Below are 23,670 nucleotides of genomic sequence, written 5' to 3' on the forward strand. Positions count from 1 at the left end.
TTTCTTTAGAAGCTTGATTGACCTTTAAAACTGTTTTGTTGCTCTGTCTTCTCTATCTTGTGTTGTTTTAGTAATTCAATAGATGACTATATTCCCTCCACTCTGTTTTCTTGACTGTAAGCCTTAGAGCTGTACAATACCTTTCACAACTGTTTGCAGCCCGTCAGTATTTTTAATTAAAGCCATAACATTCATTTATGACAGCTAAACTCGTAGTACAGCGCAAAGCTTTCTTTTTCTTTCTTGTCTTTATTTCTCAGTCAGTGAATTACAGGAAGAGCACTGGTGAAATTTGGCAAGATAAGCTTTTCCTCTCTGCTTGGCAGGAGAATCAAACATGGGTGTTCTCGCGAGAGGAACTCTCTCTACTATGTTTACAAGCAGTACTTATTAGCAGCAGTCTCCCCCTATCGTCACTGCCTTACAGCCCGGCTGAGTGAATGTCGAGTAAATACGCCGCTGCTGGGAGGAGGCATTACCGACATTTCGTCTTTGACAGCCGGCCGGACACCTTTTCTTCAGAAAACAGTTTAATTCTCCCACAAACCCGAGTTTGTCGTTATTGGCCAAACAAAGCGAGGTAAGGAAGAAACAAGTCAGTTTGTCGTCGGTTTGCGTTTTCTTCGCAGGGATAACAGTTAGGTATGACAGACACACTAGTGCCGAACCTGTATTGGCAGTCAAGTGTTACTCGATAAAGCGCTTGATAGCAGATAGAAAATGGCACTGTGATTGCGCGATTAAATCAAAGCCAAATGAATCTCAGCAGTCTGTATTTGCATCCATTCAGTACGTCGCAAGAGCTGCAAACCCATGTAGCTCGTGCAGTAATGAATACAATTTATCTCGTGCGTGACTGATGCGATGCTTTAATCTTTGCTAGATCAACGGTAGTCATGGTTACTAGCCATTTCTCCGGCTTCCCACAACCAGTGCAAGGTCAGACTGTCAGCATGCTGTACGTTCGGTTTTCCAACATGTAGAGAGTCACACCAGACTGCCTTTCGAATACTGGCAATTTTAGGTTTCCTTGCTTATCAGCAAAATTTCCTGGCAGCTAAAATATTGTGGGATATCAATTTTGAATCGACAGAAGTAGTGTGTTTTTTCGGCATAAATATAATTGCTGAAGAATGATTAGTTTTAGTGAATTTGTATTGTAACCTGGTTGACACTGCTCTCTATGCTGCCCACAAGCTTTAAGGAATAGCAAGTAAACGTTTAAACACAGGTATATGTGCGTTCCGACAAAGAAACATTAAAATGTCAAAAAGAATTAATTTCATTGTGCAACATAGTGAAGTGTTTTTCTGAGCTGGGTGTCTGAACACAGCGGGATAATTGTATATCTGGAGAACACAGTTCGGGGAAATCGATGTATGACGCTGCTCGGTGACGATACTCATGTGGTTGCTGTGTGTTGGTGTCCTCTTGCACACGTTCACTTTGTCCCCGTGTGTCTCTCAAACACACACACACACACACACACACACACACACAGTAGAAGGACTTCGTTTGCAGAGGACTCGGGTTCCTGTAAAAATCTCGTTGTTCATGGTAAAATGCTTTACAGCACAGATGTCAACAATATCGGGGCCTTCGTAATACATCGCTGAGAGTACAGTGTATTTCCAAATGGTTCGCACTGACTCAGCATCACTTCTCATCTGGCATTAATCAATGCGCGTTACTATAATTATATGGTATTTGAACCAGGGGCAATATTGTTGCTTAATGTCATTATTTGCTAGCAGCATTACAACAATGATGGCTGTGTTCTCTCAATCTCTCAGACAAACAGCTCTGCGTGTGGTCATGGATCAGATCTCAGTATAGTCTTCTGTGTTGCATGTTGCGTAACAGTCAACGCAGGAAGGGATGCTGCATGTTGACTGAAGTCAGTGGATAGATAAGCTGAAGCGAAATTAGCTGATGATATGTTTGTATGTGGTTGCGTGGTTCTTCTTTTCTCCCTCCCTGCTGCTGCAGCATGCTGTAGCCTGAATTTAATACTTCTCTAAGTATTAACATTAAATGCCTTCTGGCAGCTGGCAGTGCACATTCCTTATCTGCATTTTCACTGGAATGACTGCCAAAGGGTCATCAGTGCTGTAGGTTTGGTGTAAATGTAAATCTTTAAGAACGACTCACAAATATATAGAAGGTTTCATGTTAAAATAAAATAAATAAATAAATAAATAAAACGAAAATCCAGTAATTTCCTAAAACAGCTGGCCATTTTACATTTTAGTAAATGTTAGTGAAATAGAAAGAAACGGTACAGTTGTTGAGGGCTGTTTTCAATAGTCACTTTTTTAAAGCCTGTCTTAAAAATTGTGGAGCTGGATTAAAAAAAAAAAAAAAGTTTTTCTCATTAATCAAAATGTTTATATGAGTGATCCAATATCAAATCCCAAGATTGATCTTTGCATTTTCACCTTTTTTCAATAAACACATTAAATGTTTTGTCTATGAAATGGTTATTTGTTTATAAGTAGTTCAGTTAGGGTGGCTTAATGTGTAAAACGTCTACTGAGTCAGCATGAACAACTAATCAAAATATTAAATGTGTCACATCATAACAATTATAAATGAAACATTGCAATGCTACAGAGATGTCCTGGCCCACAAATCACATTCCCCAGACGTAAGGGAACATGCTTATTTGTTATAGACCCTAGCAAAAATCATCATCATCATCATCATCATATATATATAATTTTTTTTCAGTGAATATGAAAATGTCTCTTCCCACTAGAATCATGTCAAATTATTCTAATCATTTTTGCATATCGTTCATCCTATTACAAAGTCCATAAAAATGTTATTTTTGTTAAAAGGTAACATAGATAATAGCTGGCTATATGAGCCGTAAGTCACGACAGTCCCATAAACTGTGACTGGAATCAGCTATGAGAGGACTTTCAGTTTCTGTCCTGTCTGTGCTCAGATTGGTCATTAAAGTGGAATATGGATGTCACAGTTCCAGACATTTGGTCGGTACTAGTACTGTTGCAAGACCACAATTCTTGATACCACACCCACACACCTCCATCTTGTAAGTGTGCAAGCAGTATTTTAAATTGACTAACATGGTGACACACTAAAACTGTGTGAGTCTGCTAACATTATGAGCTATCGCTACATCACCCAAAACAATATTACAGTAGCCTTTGGGAATGTTGTGTGTGGAGCATTGGTAAGATACTTCCTGGCTAGCTTTGCTGTCTCAGACATCCAGGTCAGGGTATTTCTTAACCCCGTAACATTCCTGCCAAATTTGCCAAAAACGCCTGTCAACTTTCAACACAAAACAAAGGTGACGAAACGAAGAAACGAAAGAGAAATAGTGGGATACATTTTTGAACTGGAACGATCCGATTGCAACTTTTGATCATTTATGAACCTAGAAACATATGTTTTTGACCGTATTTTTCCACTGGACGAGATTCTTTGGACATTTCCGGACAAAACAAGACCATTTTTGTTGTTGTGGGTGCATAGAGGAAAAGAAGAAACATTATAACTTTGATGTTTTTTAGAAGATGGTTTAGTTGTACCTACAGTTGTTGTTGTTGTATCTTCTCTTGTAAATGTTTATATCACTGAAAAGATAAGACTCTCAGCTTTCACATGCTGTGCTGCATGTGCACCACCTTAAATCTAGTAGTTATGTAGGTATGATAAAACACAGAAATGTTAGATTAATAGAAATGTCCAGCTTATCTTGCCAATGGGTTTACGCTATACAAACATAGCTGGACTTGGTGGGAGGTTCTTGATTCATGTGAAAGACCTCTTCAGTTAACTGAGTGCTTCAGTTACCGTTGTAAAGCCTCTAGATTCGATGTTTTTCACCATTTCAATCTTGGTAGTCTTGGTAGTTTTGAAACAGGAATCAAGAACAGATGCTGTATCTAGCAGGCCATCTGTACCAGGACCTGAGTACTTTTCATTCAAGTAGGTTAGAATGGCTGTGTCAGTAAGGTGTCATTGTTTCCCTCAGCAAGAATGGTTTCATTAAAGAGATAGAGTACTGGCTTTAGGTATGAGACGCTAACATAGTGTTCACCAAACAAGGGGCCTGTGAACTCCTGAAGTGGGCCTTGTTTTTCTGCCTCCAGCACATCCATGTCCTTGTTGCCTTATTTTCTTGTCAGCTTTCAACATCTGGCTTATGGTGCTCTCCTGCTCAGTAAGCTTTTGGATCATCTTTTGTCACGATTTCACCTAGTTGGTATCTCTTCTGAGCTTTTGTGTTGGCGGGCCCAGCTCAGACACAGCAGTGGCCAGGTTCCTCTTCCTGTTTTAGGAACCCAAGAAGGCACTAACAGTTTTTTTGCACACACCCACTTTATGCTCTATGCTCATCTTTCACAGTTCTCTCTGTAAAAACAACCACAATGTTTAGTACTTTTTTGCTATTACAGAAATATTATACCATGCTAAGTTTACTCAACACATCAGAATCAGAATCAGGTTTAATCGCCAAGTACGCAAACACATACAAGGAATTTTTTGCCGGCAGTTGTTGTCTCTCTAGTATATAAAATATAAAAATATTTTCAAATATACAAATATACAAATATGTAATGTACATGAAATGAAATGCGTACCAGTCCAGTAGTGAGTGGATTGAAGGTGTTGGAAGATAAATAAAATAGAATAAATATAAGAATACAAAAAAAAAATGAAATGAAGTATGCAATAGTGAGTTATCTGTTAGCTGTACTGTTCAGTAGAGTGACTGCTGTGGGAAAGAAGCTGTTCCGGTGCCTGCTTGTTTTGGTCTGGAGGGCTCTGAGGCGTCTCCCTGATGGGAGCAGTTCAAACAGTCTGTGTGCGGGGTGAAAGGAGTCCATCATGATGTTCCCTGCCCTCTTTCGCGTCCTGGAGGAGTACAAGTCCTGGATAGAGGGCAGGGGGACACCAATGATACGCTCCGCAGTCCTCACAGTGCGCTGCAGTCTGGTCTTGTCCTGCTTAGTGGCAGCTCCGAACCACACAGTGATGGAGGTGCACAGGACGGACTCAATGACTGCAGTGTAGAACTGCTGCAGCAGCTCTTGGGGGAGTCCGTATTTCCTCAAGAGCCGCAGGAAGTACATCCTCTGCTGGGCCTTCTTGAGGATGGAGCTGGTGTTCTGCTCCCACTTCAGATCCTGTGAGATGGTCGTGCCCAAGAATCTGAAGCTCTCCACAATGGAGACGGGGCTGTTGAGTACTGTGAGGGGGGGCAGAGCAGGGGGATGTCTCCTAAAGTCCACTATCATCTCCACCGTCTTGAGGGTGTTCAGCTCAAGGTTGTTCTGACCGCACCAGAGCACCAGCTGATCCACTTGCCGTCGGTATGCAGACTCATCATCATTCTGGATGAGACCAATGACAGTGGTGTCGTCTGCAAACTTCAGGAGCTTCACAGAAGGGTCTGTGGAGGTGCAGTCATTTGTGTAGAGGGAGAAGAGAAGTGGAGAGAGGACACATCCCTGGGGGGCACCGGTGTTGGTGGTCAGAGTGTCTGAGGTGAACCGCCCCAGCCTCACCTGCTGGCTTCTGTCAGTCAGGAAGCTGTAGATCCACTTACAGAGGGCAGGTGGCACAGTGAGCTGGGACAGTTTGGAGCAGAGGGTGTGGGGGATGATGGTGTTGAACGCCGAGCTGAAGTCCACAAAGAGGATCCGTGCATAAGTCCCAGGACAATCCAGGTGCTGCAGGATGTAGTGCAATCCGATGTTAACTGCATCGTCCACTGACCTGTTTGCCCGATAGGCAAACTGCAGGGGGTCCAGCAGGTCACTCGTGAGGGACTTCAGGTGGGTCAGCACCAGGCGTTCAAAGGTCTTCATAACTACAGATGTCAGTGCAACGGGTCTGTAGTCATTCAGTCCTGAGATGGAGGATTTCTTGGGGACTGGGATGATGGTGGAACGCTTGAAGCAGGAGGGGACTTCACCCAGCTCCAGGGATCTGTTGAAGAGCTGGGTGAAGATGGGAGCCAGTTGATCTGCACAGGCCCGCAGACAGGAGGGGGACACTCCGTCTGGGCCCGGAGCTTTCCTGGTTTTCTGCCTCTGGAGCAACCGGGTCACTTCTCCCTCGCTGATCCGGAGTGATTGTGAGTCAGGGGGGCTGGAGGGGGGAAGGAGTGAGGTGGGTGCTGCAGTGCCAGGATAAGTGTTGGTGGGTGGTGGGGGAGGGAGGGCAGGAAGGGGAGCTGCAGAGAGGTGAGGGACGGGTGTGAAGTGGTCCTTCTCAAATCTGCAGTAGAAGGTGTTGAGTTTGTCAGCCAGGGCTTTGTTAGCTTCAGCAGTGGGGGAAGGGCGAGTCCTGTAGTTGGTGATCTCCTGCAGGCCTCTCCACACTGTTGCTGGATCGTTAGCTGAGAAGTTGTCCCTCAGCTTTTCAGAGTAGCGCTTCTTGGCCACTCTGATCTCCTTTGTCAGTGTGTTTCTGGCCTGCCTGTACAGGGCTCTGTCTCCACTCCTGTAGGCATCCTCCTTGGCATGACGAAGGTGGCTGAGTTTTGGGGTGAACCAGGGTTTATTGTTGTTATATGTGCGAAATGATTTGGTTGGCACACATACATCTTCACAAAAGCTGATGTAGGATGTCACAGTGTCTGTCAGTTCGTTGAGGCTAGTAGCTGCAGCTTCAAAAACACTCCAGTTGGTGGTATCAAAACAGTCCTGGAGGTCCTGTTTGGCCTCACTGGTCCACTTCTTCACTGTCCTAACTACAGGCTTTGCAGATTTTAGTTTCTGCCTGTAGGTTGGAATAAGGTGGACCAGGCAGTGGTCAGAGTGTCCCAAAGCTGCACGGGGAACAGAGCGATAAGCATTCTTGAGAGTGGTGTAGCAATGGTCCAGAGTGTTATTGTCCCTGGTGGGACAATTGACGTGTTGCTGGTATTTAGGCAGTTCATGGTTGAGTTTTGCTCTGTTAAAGTCCCCCAGAATGATGAGCAGAGAGTCTGTGTGTTCCCGTTCTAAACACGTGATGTGCTCAGCCAGCCGCTGTTCAGCCTCACTCACGTTTGCCTGAGGTGGGATGTAAACACCGACGAGGATGAATGAAGAAAACTCCCGCGGTGAATAAAACGGCTTACAGTTCAGAACGAGGAACTCCAGTTCCGAGTCGCAATGTTTACGAAGCACTGTGACATCTGTACACCAACCTTCATGTATGTAGAAGCATATTCCGCCGCCCTTTGATTTCCCTGACTGCTCCGCGACGCGGTCCGCGCGCAGCAGCTGGAAGCCTGGCAGGTACAGACCGCTGTCCGGGATAGAGTCACAGAGCCAGCTTTCCGTGAAGCAAAGAGCCGCAGAATGCGTAAAGTCTCTGTTGGTCCTGATCATGAGAAGCAGCTCGTCCATTTTGTTGGGCAGAGAGCGGACATTGGCGAGATGTATAGCAGGGAGCGCGGTGCGAAAGCCCCGTTGTCTTAGCTTCACAAGCGCGCTGGCTCGCTTACTGCGTCTATGTCTCCTCCACAGCCCGCAGAGCGCTGCCGCTCCGCCAACAAAAAGTTCTGAGAAATTGGCCGGGTCCAAATAAAAAGTTGGAGAAGAGTTCGAAGTGAGCTTCCCAATGTTTAGGAGCTCATCCCTACTATATGTCACATCACACAATTTTAAATATTTAAGGCAAATTAAGTACTTATATTATCTGCTAGTTATGATGTCCAATAGCAATACACTTTTTAAGCTATTGTACAAGTTCTAGTTAATCTTGGTGTGGCTGCTTGGTAACTAAACTTTTCCCAGTTGACTGACTAGTTGTTGCACATTTATGATATTAATTTAATAATTTACTATATTAATTTAAATATCAATTTGGGTAGGACATCAGAAAATGGTTTGAGTTCCAGGGCTGAGGAAGAATATTTTGAGTAACATAGTTGATTCCTGATTTCTTATGTTTTTGCATATTTATCTCACTTAAATGTTTCAGATCATCAAACAAATTTAAATATTAGACAAAGATAACCCAAGTAAACACAAAATGCAGTTTTTAAGTGATGATTTTATTTATTAAGGGAAAAAATGTCCAACCCTACTACATTTAAGTGTGACAAATATACAGAAACATAAGAAATCAGGAAGAGGGCAAATACTTTTACACAGGTAAAAGCAGTAATGACTCTGCATGCACCAGAAAAAACTGCTAGAAGACTGTCTGAACACGCTACGCTACACTTGGGATTTCCGGCCCAACATATGGAATTACTGTTACAAACAGTTCTGTTTTTATTGTGTATTTCAGTGTTTGACAGTGTGTGTTCCCACTTGCTGTATCCCAGTTGCCGTAAGGCTGCTGTAAGGCAGGAGTTGTTGATAAATAGACAAGACTTTATTGATCCCCGGAGAGAAATTAAGTTGTTACAGCAGCATAACAAAAATGACATTGCACAAAGTGCTACTATAGTAGCACAAGAAACTAGAAAAATATAGAGTAACAAATAAGCTAGAAAATTAAGTATAGAATATACAGAATAACCACAAGCAACTAGAAAAAAATATAAAGTCAGTAACATGTTGGCGGAGTCCTGCTTGTGACTCGTGTGTTATAAATAAAGACGTAATTCATGGTACAAAGTCGCTATCTTGGAGCAGCCCTACACCTCAGAGAGCTCAGAGGGATTGCAGAATGAGCAGAAGCCTTGGTTTGATATTAATGGAATGACAAGAAGCCTCAACATATCCTGTCAGTTTCCTCACTCTACAGAGATTCACATCTGTTTTGTACCAGGTGTCCAGCTATATGTCTGTGAATGTTCTCATTCATCCAGGTCATAGTTCTCTCTTTGAAAATTGAATCGAAGGCAACTGGACATATGTTTGTCTGGGAAGACGTTTCGCCTCTTATCCAAGGGGCTTCATCAGTTCATACGCATCGGTCTATCTAGTGCGGTCTGACTAGTGCGGACTAGATAGACCGATGCGTATGAACTGATGAAGCCCCTTGGATAAGAGGCGAAACGTCTTCCCAGACAAACATATGTCCAGTTGCCTTCGATTCAATTTTCAAAGAGACAGGTGTCCAGCTAAATTCAGCGGCACTATCATCAATGCCTGTAAAGGCAGTTTAGTGCATTTTTGCTATTACAGAAAAAATGATTCACTTCTAACTCAAATGTGATCAAAACCATCCATTTTTTTAAAAAACATTATACAATTTATTACTTTTAGGCTTTTCATAATCTAATAACTTCAAACAAATTGCGCAATTACTGTAAATATTCATTTTTAACTGTAGCATGTTTGGACTTCTTTTACATTGTTGGTCCAACTGTCAGTTGTTAAGACCACCTGCACTTCCTGTCCCAGACCCCAGAATTGACAGGCCTCTTTCAAGCCTTGTGCAAAAATTTCTCCAGCATGGTCAAAGTGGACGACAGAGCGTAGCTCCACCTTAAGCTTGCTTCAGTGTTGTTTGTATAATTTTGGAGCAGTTTGGCCAATAAGTATTTTAGCTCTGATGAAGATGAACACATACTTCAAATTCAGTGTTTTAATCACTACTCTGAACACGTCTTTTGTCGACTGTTTGTAGGTGGACCATGTCCTTGTGTTGGTACATTATTACCATGTTTGTAATATCACTCCACTGTTTGCTTTTTCTGCCTCTTCAAGCCATTTGGGTTCACTGTTTCACTGGCACTGTTGGTTGACAACCTTGAATCCGACAGCAGTAATCTCATCCACTCTTCCAAGTGTTCCAACAAATGTTTTCTGCTGAGGTGATGGAGTATCTCCTGTCTCACATTCTTCATCCTCCACTTCCATTTCCTGTTCTTTAATCTTTAACTGTTGTGCTACCTGGCTTGCTAGTAAGCTGTACCCAGTATGCCTTTCAGCAGTGTTATTTTTCTAAACATACAATTATTTGTGTTTCAGATTGTTTATGTGTCATCAGTTGTAGTGTGCTATGGTATTTTGCCGTGTTAAAGAGTGTAACACTGCACAGTGCCCCGTAGCTCTTCTTGCAATGAACAATACAGATAATACTTGTCACAGTCTATTCATTCTCTATCCCTAATCTTAATTCTCTGACTTAAATTGTCTTCCACTGCCCTGGGGGAGGCTTACCCCATTTCACTAATACATTTTCTTAGCTGTTTAGCTGCATTTATCTGATAATGATATATTGAATTCTGCTGCCTATTTTAGTTGTGGCTGTAACTACCTCAATATTCTTCTCACTTGAGTTTGAGGGTGATTTTTGTACAGTCTTGATAAGTAAGCATTTTACAGTTGTGAGCAGAAAGATTGTGCTATCATTATAGCAACAGTTTTGCAGACCTAAGGATATCATGGCATGAGCATTTTGCAGTTTCCATAGTACACTGTGATATTGTAGAGGCCGTGTTTGATGTGCAACTTGACCTGTAATCTGCACAGCATTTGGGAGGGGTTAAGTGTCAGAACAAAAAGCATTAAAGAGTAAAGACATGGTTTATACTCTAGAAATTAAGTGATTAGTCTGACAAAATCCAAAATATTTAACATGAAACACAATGCATGTGTTATCTACATTATGGGAGCATGATGTTATGCCTTCGTCATTATAGCTGATGTTAGTACAGCTGCTGGAAACACCTGCTTAGCTAGGGATTCACAAATGCTGTGTGCAGTGCTGTGTGCAACACATCCATGGATGACGAAACAATAAGTAAGGCATCATCCTAGCTAGTTGAATTAAGTTGTTGTTAGAGACAACAGGACCTTTCTCGCTGTCTTGATTGGCTCAGCATTTTTAGTAGCATTAGCCAACACAAAGCTGGCTGCGCCCCAATTTCCTCATCAACATGCTATTTTGTATGGCTTGCTTGTTTTCCCCATGCTAGTGTGGGTTCTCTTCAAGCACTCTGGCTTCCTCCCACAGTCCAGAGACATGCAGGTTAATTGGTGACTCTAAATTGTCCATAGATGTGAATGTGAATGTGAGTGAGCGTGAGTGGTTGTTTGTCTCTATATGTCAGCCCTGTGATAGACTGGCGTACTGTTCAGGGTGTATCCTGAACTCCTGAATGCTTCAACATACAGACATCAATGATGGCTCCAATGAAAGGTGACACTTAGAGGAATCATATTCCATATTGATTCCTCTAATATATTAATATTCATATTCACAGTTAATAGTACAGAAATTAAGTTATGGAAGGGAAAACACATTGAATGCTCATTATTCTATTGAAACTAAACATGTTAATTATAAGAAAGAAGTCAGAAAAAGTGCTAGATGGTCAGAAATCACCTTTATGTGAATGAAACACACACTATTCACAGCAAACTGTTTACATATTTACAATTTCACCTTCCTAAGTTTGGCCGCCTGGTTAGCTCAGTTGGTAGAACATGAGACTCAATCTCTCAGCGTTGTGGGTTTGAGCCCCATTCTGGACAGCACCACCTCCACCTCCCCAGGTGGTGAGCCCACAGGTGGTGAGTCCACCGTAGAATTTTGGTGTGGACTGGGCGGCCGCAACCTGGGCCTGGACCCAGATAAGCAGCAGATGATGACATCATCACATGTTATTCTCAACATACCATCCAGTAAAGTAAGAGACTTGACTCATTTAATCAACTGATCTCAGTCTTCAGACAGTTGATTGGTCAAACTGTGTGCTCTTGATTGCTGGGAACAAAAACCTGCAGCCACATGGCCCTTTGTGGAACAGTTTGGACACCTCTGAGAGAGACGCTCTCTCCTGTTTTTTAGTGATATGTCGGTCGCGACCGCAATGGCTCTTTGAAGTGAACGACGAGAGCCGCAGCCGCTTTGTTTTTGTTTTTTTTTGTTCACGTAATTGGTCAACTACCTGACGTGAGGCGTGTCCGCGCGGGGGGGGCGGTAGCGGGGGTTACAGACACAGGAGAGAAAGAGAGAGAGAACAGCCCCTAAAGAGACAACATGCTGAGAAGGTGAGAAAATGGGTGACCGCAGGAAAATTAATTCATTTTACACGTTATTTTACATTATTTTGTTAATAAATTAATTTAAGCAACAAAAAACATCTGCAGAGCCCCTGGGGAGCTGAAGGAACCGGCACTTTTTAGTGAGCCGAGCCATAAGAAAATCACTACTGTTTTTACGCATGTACGCACGACTAACTGACATCCAGTATATTTGTTTACGCATGGTCTTGTAGCCCCTCCTCCTTCCACAACCCCAACATGTGACACTTCCCCGTGACTGGAATTCCATTGGCTACATGGCCATTAGATCAGATTCAGCGTAAGATATGATAGGCGGAAATGACAAGCGTAAGAGTGGGGGGTGTACTTTAACGTGATAGAGTCGCTCATTGGCTATTTCTGGCTGTGGGGGGGCCATAGATCTTCCTGGATGGTCAAATGAGGTGTCAATCAAAAGCAGAGGGCAGGGACTACAAACCAAGCTCCATGGGATCAACTTTCAAAACAAAACAGAGGCGACAAAACGTAGAAACGAAGGAGTAATAGTGCGCTGTATTTTCCAGTCGGAACGATTCGATTGCAACTTTTGATCATTTATGCACCTAAAGACATGTTTTTGACTGCATTTTTCCACTCGACGTGATTTTTTAGACTTTTGCCGACAAAACAAGACCATTTTTGTTGTTGTTGCCCTGCGTGTTGAACCACATGGCGACTAGTAAAAAAATAAAAACATTGAGCGACGACAGTTATTACTTTTATGTTTTTTAGAAGATGGTTTAGTTCTACCTAAAGTCGTTGTTTTATCTTGTAAAGGTTTATATCACTGAAAAGTTAAGACTTTCAGCTTTCAAATGATGTGCTGCATGTGCACCACCTTAAATGTAGTAATTATGTAGGTAGAATAAAACACAGACATGTCCGAGAAATAGCATGACTGCCCGCTGGCAGGCCGTCGGAACGTTAAGGGGTTAATTGTGGTGTTGTGTGGAACATTAGATGACCAAACTGCAAAATGGAAAGTTCCAGTGATTCCCTTGCTGCCAGTCTGTCACAGGGGAGAGACGTTGTCACTGGCACTGGGTTTGGTACGTGTTAGACTATGTGTTAGAGCAGGTTCTGGCTACTAAAGTTATGTGGCTTTCAGGAACAATACACTACCTTACAGTACAACTACAAACCCATACTAGCATCCCCAAAGCTTGTTACCAGACCCTTTAGCCATAATTATCATTGAATCAGGAGTCTGACCTAACGTTACCTGTTCTGTTCTTTTTAGACTTGGAAACTAACCTGTACGTGTCATCAAACTGGCTGGCTGCTCATATTGGCAATATAAGCAAATGCAGTCAACATGCATCATCACTTATGTGTCAGTCAACAATGTAATTTTGCGGATGCACTGCACACAAGTTATGTGCTGCTTGCATAGTGTGTATTTAATGGTCACTGACCTGCTGTGTTTGTCTTCACACTGGTGAACTGCCCTAAAATATTGCAAATTTAGACAAATTTACTGACTAACTACTATTACTAAACATTAGAAGAATCAATCAACCAACACTTCAGCTCTTGTCAAGTCGAGTCAAGCCAAGTTTATTCCTATAGCGCCCAATCACAACAGAAGTTATCTTAAGGCACACAGAGCAGGTTTAGATGGTGCTTGGGGGAACCTGTGGAACCTGCACAGTGCAGGTACTGCATAGTACAGTGATAGTAAGACAAAAAATAATAAGTCAGTAGTAGGATTAGTAACAGGACTAATAAGAATACAAACAAAAACAGTAGAACTAATGATAGACTAATAATAGGACAAATAATAATAATGAATGAGACAAATTAAGGGGCAGGTGGCCCACAGATCTAGAATCCACAGCTCTGAGGGCAGATGAATCTGCAAAGAGCAACAGCAGAAGAGAAGAGATGAGAAAACAAAACATCAGGAAAAATATATAATATATATTATCTGACCACATGCATTTCGTCAGTGGATCTCTCCAATAAAGATATACATAATACTTAATATGTAATAGTACATTATGCAAAGTACAAAGTATGTAGTTATGTTTTTTTTTCAGCACACTATTCAATATACTATTTCCAGAAAAGAACTGATTTTCAAATTCGCTGCTGAAAAGATAAAAGTATAATCCATATGCTAATTTTGAATTCTCTGTGTGTCTTATCCTGAGAGACATGACTTGCACCCACCCCCAGTGAAACCAATCCTCCTGTGAACTTCATACACAAATTCCTCAGTCTAATTTGAGAGGTGCCCCCCCCCCCACACACACACACATCCTCCTCTCCACACAGCACACCCCCACCCCTTCCCACCTTCTCCCCCTGTTTGTTCTGTATTACTCAAATCTTCTTTCCCTCCTATTTTCTTAGGGATCGACCTTCAGAAGTTATCACAAGTAGGGCAGGTTCACACTGATACATTTGAACGAACAGGAATAGTTCAGCATTTCAGGAAATAAGCCACTTTGCCTTCTTTTCAAGAGTGACGTTAGACAATCAATATCAGTCTCATGTCTGTGGCTGTGTCTGAAAACAATCTGTTGTCAAATAGGGTTTGATATAAAGTATATTGATATTTTTTCAAACAGGATACGGGATGAGACAGTTACCATTTATATCAGTATACTTTGGTGTTATGTTACATAACCCATTTCTTCTGTAAAGCCAGTGTTTGCATCTCTTCTCTGTCACACTCTTTGTGCAACCCTGCCCCCGATCTCCCTCTGTGTCTGTGCTCAAAGCAGCTCTAGAATGGGGCCACAGCTCCGGTCCATGCAACTGAAGATAATTATACTCTATTTTCATCAGTCTGTTACTGTTGTTGAACGCAGCTGAAGGAGCATTCTCAGATACAAAAGCTGTACTTGGACAGCCCACCCAGTCAGATTAAAAACTGCCTAGGTAGAAAAAAATCACTTGGTTTCAACTGATTAGAATGCCTTATTTCACTCTTTTCAAACTACCTAATTTTTTGGCCTCACACCTGTCTGACTTACTCCTAACCCCCACTCCAAATCCCAACTGCATGAGTGTTTACATACACACACGCACTACCACCATCAAGTAAATTCCCAACCTCAGAAACACAGAATAGACCTATTTTTATTTATTTTATATAAACATGACTTGCAGCGGTATATTTTCAAACTCGGCAGGAAACCCTGTCTTTGCACTTAATTTTGATCACAGTTTTAATAAAAGTATTTGTAGCATGTGGTTTTGACTTAGCTGAACATTAATCCCACCTCACAAAAATAGATAGATATAGGTTGTTTATCACTATGCAGCCTAAAAATACAGAGGTATGATTCTTGGTCCATATCATCCAACCCTATTGTCAAGAAAGGGTCTCAGTCCATAACTCTCCCTGAGTACACATGAAGGAAACAAAGCGAAATTAACAAACATGTCTGTCTGCCCCCCCCAACTTCTGTGCCTTCTCTGCCAGTTTTCTTTGTCACCTGTCTCATCAGTTAATTACTCCTCGTTGTATGTATGCTTTGCCACCCCCCATTTCAATTGCTAGGGTTGTGTTACTGTGTGATTCATGTCCAGGTCCTTGTTTTTTACCTGTCTTACTTGAGTTAGGACCCATTTGCCTGTTTTCTGGACTTTTATAGCATTTTATACTATTTTATACCAGATTTCTTTTCCTGTTTGGACTTTTACCACTGCTTTTATCAGAGAACCCCTTGTGATGTAGAGGAGTTTTTTACAAATTTTACATGAATTATCTTTTTATTTCTTTTAATTTGTTTCATTATTGGTTTTATTTGTTTTATCATAAAATCTAATTATATTTAGTTTTTACTTTGCTTTACTTTACTTTCTGATTAAAGTCAGAATTCTGACTTTAAACTCATACTTGTGAAGTGCATGGTACAGGAGGACAGGACTCAGCAGCACATTCACAGCTGAAGGACAAGAATTTATCTGAGGACTGCAATGTATACATTTTGGCCACATTTTTCCCTCCCAACACTCATTCACACCGCGTGACTCGTGACTCACACATTCGTCGGGTATGTCAACCTCCTTGTTGTTACCTCCACGATTCTCAAGGTGTTAACGACACCCCAAGAGGTTAGATATCTGCGACTTCCCACCAGTCAGTTAGACTTGAAGAAGCCTTTTTGATGAAGGAGAAATGTCCTCAAGCAAGTCTCAAGCAAGGTACCTTCGTATAACACCTAGAAATACTATGATGTGGATGACTCGGATGAATCGTAAATGTTAAAGTTCATGTATGTCAGGTTTTTGCTACCATTTTTTAAAGTTAGCAGTCTTTACCATAACACACAGCCACAACATTAAGCACATACTGCAGATCTTTCTCATGCACCATTAGTAATATTATATCATCTGTGGAAGGTCCCCTCAATTTGTATTTGCATATAAATGTGCAACAGTGTCTGAAGACAGTTGTCTCCCACCTGTCTGGTTGGAGGTTACTATTTATGCTTTGTAATGTATGGTTGTCATAGTGACAGGCTTAGCTTAGAGGTACTGTAAGGGATAGGGGGCAGCTGTGTGTGTGTGTGTGTGTGTGTGTGAATGCTATTTCTGAACAACTCCTCAGTTGTACATAGAGGATCTATTTTGGTGATGTCACCTTTCCATGTCCCTTGTGCATACAGCACATTCACTCAAAGAAAAAAGGATTACTGTATTTTCAACATTATTTGGATTTTGAATACTATTCTGTTTCACACAATCCTGGCCACTTCAGATGTCTCACATTACTAACATCACTGTACATCCACAGCAAGCATTGTGCAGCTGATATGTCCAATCCAGTATCAGACTTTGTGTACTTAGTGTTGTGATATTCCCCTCTGTCTTACTTACTTCCTTCCTGGTCCTATTTTATTTTTTAAATGACTTAACCTTATGTATCTGCAGTTGTTTTATTTACTGCCTGTTATAGCCATAGTTGGTGGAAGCTAGGGGTTTCAGGTCAGTAACACAAGCAACCAAAGTAATTGAATGGAGTCAGTATAAGTGGCAAAATTAATGTTTGTTTATTGGAAAACATAGATCACTATTGAACAAAATGGAAAAGGTGGGGGAGATGTGGATTCAGTGGTTGTGCCCAGCACACCCCAGTTCTTTTTTGTCTGCCCCACCCCAATTATTTTCACCTGTTTCACCGTCAACATGGACTGGAGGAGGCAGGAATCAAACCACCAACCTTCTGATTAAATGACAACCCGGTCTAACCCCTGAGCCACAGCTGCCCACCTTGTTATCTCATTAATAGTTAAATATTATATACAATTTCCATTTCACTGCTGTGTTATGATATTCAAAATAATATCAGACCTATTTGTCAGATGCTTGCTCAGAAAATGATCAGCCATTTTCTCATTATTTTTTCTTTCCCATTTATATAAATTAAAGCTGACAAAATCACTCGACAAAACGCCTCTCAGTATAGCCCAGTCCAGCTCAACAGCACTACAAATGACCATTGAAATAAATCAACATCTTCTTATTACTGTTGTATTATACTGCATTAGGCTTATCTAGGTGTACCTAATAAATTGACAAGTGATTGTAGATTAATTGAATGACTGTGTGGCACGGTAACTTTTCCCTGAACCCTGAACTGGAGAATCAGACTTTTTACTGAAGAACTTGATTTAAAACTTAATTTCATGTGCAGTGATGAAAATATCCACCTGTGGAGAGAAAACATAAACAAACGGTGCTGTATCGCTGGCACTGCATCTGGTTTTAAACAAAGCACTCCAGAATGCTTTCGCTTCAAGTGACCATGCACAGCTGTTGTACTACTGTGATAAGCCGTTTCTAGTTTCTGGAGCTTAGCTTTGTCTAAAATACTCCCACACTTTACATGATCCCATGTGAGATGTAGTCACAGCTTGTTTTCCAGGGACTCCTCTGATGCAGCCATCCTCGTGATGCTCCTTTCAAGTCTGTTACTTGGCTGCATCGCCCCAGCAGAAACCAGAGAAAAGAACAATGTTTTCTCTTTGGTTTAAGTGCTTGCTTAACTTTGTCCATCTTGATCATATAAAACAATGATAGAATAGAATAGAATAGAATAGAAATACTTAGCAATACACAGGCACTCAGCCTCCAAACATAAACCTCTCATGGTAAAAATAAACAGTATAGACATTATTTACAGAAATAGGAATTTAAAATAAGAGTACAAAAGGAAGTGTGCCATTTGAATCGAAATATAAAATCTAAGTACAAAAACAAAATGTGCAGTTGAAGCTGAACCTTGTGTCAGATCTGTCATATACAGCAGTGTTATCTGTGACACAGTGATGAGGTGTTAATTATCTGTGACACAGTGATGAGGTGTTAATGATAAAATCACTTTAAACTTTATACTTTCTTTTTCCACATTCAGTTTGAAACAGTTGTTTACTCTGACACAATATCTTTGTTTTACTGTGTTCCTTTGGCTACCTTCACCTATAAACAAAAAGAAGATGAATATGATACAAATAGTAATAAAATATTTGGTTAGAAAAAGAACTACCCCTTTCCTCCCCCTCTCTGAACTCTGAGTCTCTTACACTCAGAGTTTATTACTATGAGGAGGTACATATCTGACCATATTAATCCATCAAGCAGTGTGGCATTTATTAGGGGTTTACTCTGATGCCTTTTTATAGCCCCCGATGACCACACACCTGTCTCAGCCTTTGTTGCTGACTGGTTAGGGGCTTTAAACATGTCTGCATGCAGAAAAAATAACTTTTCCTCCTTCGCAGTGGAAACTTGGCCATAGAGATTTCAGCAGTTGTGCAGTTAGGGTATCATTAGGACACCCAAGGAGTAATTCTCCATATGTGATTGTAATGGGGAGGAACAATTCTCTACGGAATACTATTTCCCCCATTAATAATGCTCCCCTTTAGTTACAGACTTAGCATGGATCTGTGTATCATACCAATGCTTTATCATATTTATTCATTTAGAAAACAAATTCCTTTCAATCCCCCTTTCTAATCCCTTTTGTAGCTAAACTGACTGTATATAGAGTCTTTTGCAGACCAGTGGTAAGAATGTGCATTGTATCACCTATGTGCTCATGCATGTATGTGTGTCCTTGTGTACTTGCACAGTACAAACAAAATGGTTGTCCACTCAAACATTGCTCCGTAGCAGGACTAGTGGGCAAAACTCCATAGTGTACCTTTAAGCCCAGATGTACTTGCTAAACTGTATCTTGTAAACACAATATTTAACCTGAAATAAATTGTTAAGAGTGGGTCAGCATGGTGGTCCAGTAGCACAGAAGGTTCTCACAAGAAGGTTCTGGGTGCAAATCTGCTGGCCGTGTGGAGTTTTCATGTTCTTCATGAGGCCTTGGGCTTAAACATACTGCTATGGAGTAATATTGGAATGGGTAACTGCTTTCTGACACACATACATGCGTGAGCATGTAGGTGACACAATACACATTGATGCCTCATGCAGATTAGCAAATTGGCTACTTCAGTGGCACATATCAAACCAAATTTGAAATTAATGAATTACCCCACACTGACTGCAGATAGGTGGCAGCAGTAACCCCATGTACAGTGACCTAGAACTAGTTCCCTCAGGATTTGAAATTCACCTAGCATTTGCAAAAAGCAACTCTAATATGATCATTGTGATTCTGCAACATCTCAGCTAAGACAGTACAGTGGCTTTTACATGGACTTTTATGCACAAGCTGTAAAAATGTACACAAATTTTTCATGACTGAAAGAACAGCTGATTCTAATCACATTCTGCCAATGATCAGTATATGCACCAAAAGGCTTGATCACCTGTGCTGTAGAGCAGCAAGACACTGTCAGTGTTGAATATTTAAAAAGTCTTTTCTGGGAACCTACAGTTTGCCTACATATCTTAATTCACTGTCCACTGATAACCTGCACCAGGGTTTATAGACATCCTGATCGACCCTCACATCTTTAACTGGTTGCCTAAATTTTGACATGAAGAATGCCGTTAAATGCAGCCATTAAATATGAATTTTCTGTGTGATTTGATTTAAAGATATGATCATAATGTGCTTTATCACGTTTTATCATATTCTGTCATCCAAATGAAGGATTACAAGCAAATTACTAAACTAAAAACCACCAAAACAAATGTGTCAAGAATTGTCTGTAATATGTAAGAGTTCACCACAATGAACATAAGTGATTATTTTAGGCATGATTTTGAATATGTTTTCCATATCATAACTCTGATTACTCTTTTTTTGATTTACGTTTGTAAATTTTCATATCTGGTTCATCTTGGTGAAATTACTCTAGCCTTTAACTTCCAGCTGTATTTTATGCATAGAAAGTATTTGTGTGAGACAGCCAAAGCACTTTGCAGCAACTGAAAAATATTTTTTTTAATTAATTATTTGTCCTTTTCAAGTGCAACATGGTCTAAAATACATACTTTTTTGTTGTATATTAATTTAAATATTTAGTCTATACTAAGCATCTTTTACGCCAAGAAAAAGTCATTACAAGTCAATGATATTGGCTAAAATAGATTTTACTTACAGTAGGCATTTGACAAAAAGCTGTTGTAGTAAGTTCCCTCTTGAACTTGGAAATAATTGTGTGACAAATACATGTAAAATAATCGAAATGTCTACTTGCTAGCCTTTTTTGGGAGCTTCCAACCATTCATTTGGCCTAGGACTTAACTTCGAGGACAACATTTTGCTTTAAGATATGTTAACACCTACCAAGGTTTCCTGCAGTGTTTTAGTACAGGTGTCCTGCCTCTCCTGAAGTAAAAACCAGTTCTTACTAATGAGCAGATAGACCGATGGTCAAGTCTGTATTTCATAGGATATTTTATTGGCAAACTTTATGATTGACTCAGAGGTTGAATCCTTTTGAATAACCCCTTTTTTGAATGACAAAATTTCAAGATGTGGTCTGAAGCTGAATGAAGATTTGATTCCAAATTGGGTTTTAGAGATGTCTTACCAATATTAAACATAATTAAAAATAATCTTTTGGATTTGAGTTGTCCACCTGTCTGAACAAATCTTTGAATCTACCTTGGTGACACTTCCAGGCGTCCTACTCCCTCTGTCTTCTCATCCCTTTCCTCATCTGATTTCTCCCTCCCTCTCAGTCTGTTCTCCATCATTCCACTTTCCGTAATCTCATTACTTTCTTACTCTCTCTCTCTCTCTCTCTCTCTCTCTCTCTCTCTCCCTCCTCCTGTCTGTAGATCTGAGGGGAAGCAGAGCAGACCGTGCCCTCCCTGACTGTAAAGGGAATCACAACCTCTGCTCCAGCCAAACAGACCGTCTTTGCCTCCATCATGCAGACTTCCACTCTTCTCCTCCTCTCCCCGATCTTTTTCCTGTCTGTCCTCATCCCCACCTGCTCCACCCAGAGCGAAGCAGACCTCACTGTCCAGACACGTACTGGTCGAGTCCGTGGCTTTCATCTGCCAGTGCTTGACCGCAGCTATGTCACCGCTTTCCTGGGCATCCCATTCGCTGAGCCACCAATAGGGAAACGGCGTTTCCGTCGTGCTGAACCCAAGCGTCCGTGGACAGGAGTGTACGACGCCAAAACCTACCCCAATGCCTGCTTCCAGCCAGTTGACACAACGTTCCCCGGCTTCCAGGGCAGTGAGATGTGGAACCCCAACAGGAACATGAGTGAGGACTGCCTATATCTCAATGTCTGGGTACCCTCCTCATCGAGACCACACAATCTCACCGTCATGGTGTGGATCTATGGTGGAGGTACTTGTTCACTACTTTCAGTTCCAGAATGAGTTCTTCTCTTCTAGTGGGGGCATTTGACTTGCAGTGGATAGCAAACAACAGGCACAGAGCCCTTTCAAGAGAATTAAAAAGTAACACGTACAGAAAAATAGGTCAACAGTTTCAAGCTAAAAATGGCAGTAGGTAGGAACAAATGGACTAAGGAACAATGTAGCATGCTCTGAAAAGTAATGTAGTAGCTGTCACAATTTATACATAATTCAAACTGCTGTTTGAACTTGGGAAAAAAACATTTATGACCTGTAATCATCTGTTTGAATTCAAAGATCAAAAATGTAAATATAAAGAAAAGTGAGACAATTCAACCCAGACTATGACAGTGTCTCTTAATCCAATAGCTTTTAAATTGTTTCCTAATAAAAGTAAATATCTTGTAGCATGGATAATTAATAATTAATCTCAAACTGTGCACTTTAAAAAACTGTATCATTCAATTACAATCACCATGGTAACATGTTTCAGACAGCATAGCTTCTGTCTGTTGTTCTGCATTGTGATACAGTTGGTTACTGTGATATTTATAACATCTCCAGGGTTCTACAGTGGTTCTTCTTCTCTGGACGTGTATGACGGTCGTTACCTAGCTCACAGTGAGACAGTCATTGTGGTTTCCATGAACTACCGGATCAGTGCCTTTGGCTTCCTCGCTCTGCATGGTTCCTCTGAGGCTCCTGGCAACGTGGGTCTGCTGGACCAAAGGTTGGCACTGCAGTGGGTGCAAGACAACATCCATTTCTTTGGTGGAAACCCCAAACAGGTAATTTTCTCACTGTTTTATTTTCAGTATCATAAATAAAACAGGATAGTACAGTATAATATTGTTTCCAAACAAGGAATCGGTTGCTAGCTAATTCTGATCCTGTTCTGATCCTCTTCTCTTTTTTTTTTACCTGTTAAACAGGTGACTATCTTTGGTGAAAGTGCTGGCGGAGCTTCAGTAGGATTCCATCTCTTGTCTCCAGACAGCCGGCCCACCTTCACAAGGGCCATCCTCCAGAGCGGGGTCCCCAACTGTCCCTGGGCTTCAGTCAGCCCTGCTGAGGCTCGCAGACGGGCTACCCTCCTAGGGAAACTGGTTGGCTGTAATGGAGGTAATGACACTGAGTTGGTGGACTGTCTGCGCAGTAAATCTCCACAGGAGCTCATTGAGCAGGAGTGGCAGGTAAGGCTGATTCAGTCAGTAGCCAGTCAGTAAAGTTCACCTCATCCTCTTTTAGGCCATGACACAGGAAGTTTTACGAAGGAACACAGTTGGCCAGCTTTGCTGACAGTTTGCTGAGAATGTATTTTTAACATAATCTTCTATTGAAAATTGTTCCTAAAAAATACACAACACTTTTTCCTTAAGTGCTGACTATTGACAAATTTTTATTGTCTCAAGGTGTACATTGTCATATAGCCCACCCCAAAATCTGAGTAAAATCACAAGGAAACAAGGGATTGTGGAAATCTAGCATGGAAAATTTAATAAGATGTCAACCAGGCTACACAACATAGTATAAGACATGTGACAACTGGCCTGGATGCAGTAATCTTCTTGGTGTTATTTCACTGAATTACCTGTGCTGAGAGGATACACTGACATTTAACTTGCCATTTTCACTCATGACATTTGGTCTGCAAGTCATTCAGATCAACTCAGTGGTACATTTTGGTTTGTCACCCTCCTCTGAGTAGGTCTTGCCATGGACAGCCCTCTTCCGGTTTTCATTTGTCCCTGTTGTGGATGGGGAGGTTCTGCCTGACACTCCTGAGGCCATGCTCAACTCAGGCAACTTTAAAGACACTCAGATCCTCCTCGGGGTCAACCAGGATGAGGGCTCCTACTTCCTGCTGTACGGAGCACCAGGCTTCAGCAAGGACAATGACAGCCTCATCTCCAGAGAGGACTTCCTGGAAGGTGAAGCTCACTCATTCAGCTAGAAAGAATGGACA

At 41.4% G+C, this 23,670-nt stretch overlaps 1 protein-coding gene across 1 annotated transcript in view; it reads left to right on the plus strand.

Annotated features, from left to right (window-relative positions):
* Positions 1-424: 424 nt before the first annotated feature.
* Positions 425-23,670, plus strand: part of ache (acetylcholinesterase) — a 35,760-nt gene continuing 12,514 nt past the window's right edge. Inside the window, exons 1-5 of the mRNA XM_041031086.1 lie at positions 425-580; positions 21,168-21,693; positions 22,269-22,492; positions 22,637-22,897; positions 23,413-23,635. Of these exons, the coding sequence (XP_040887020.1) occupies positions 21,261-21,693; positions 22,269-22,492; positions 22,637-22,897; positions 23,413-23,635 (1,141 nt within the window). The 5' untranslated portion in view covers positions 425-580; positions 21,168-21,260. The remainder of the gene's footprint in view (positions 581-21,167; positions 21,694-22,268; positions 22,493-22,636; positions 22,898-23,412; positions 23,636-23,670) is intronic.

The sequence above is a fragment of the Toxotes jaculatrix genome, chromosome 23 (assembly GCF_017976425.1).
Source record: "Toxotes jaculatrix isolate fToxJac2 chromosome 23, fToxJac2.pri, whole genome shotgun sequence".
Lineage (NCBI taxonomy): Eukaryota > Metazoa > Chordata > Actinopteri > Toxotidae > Toxotes > Toxotes jaculatrix.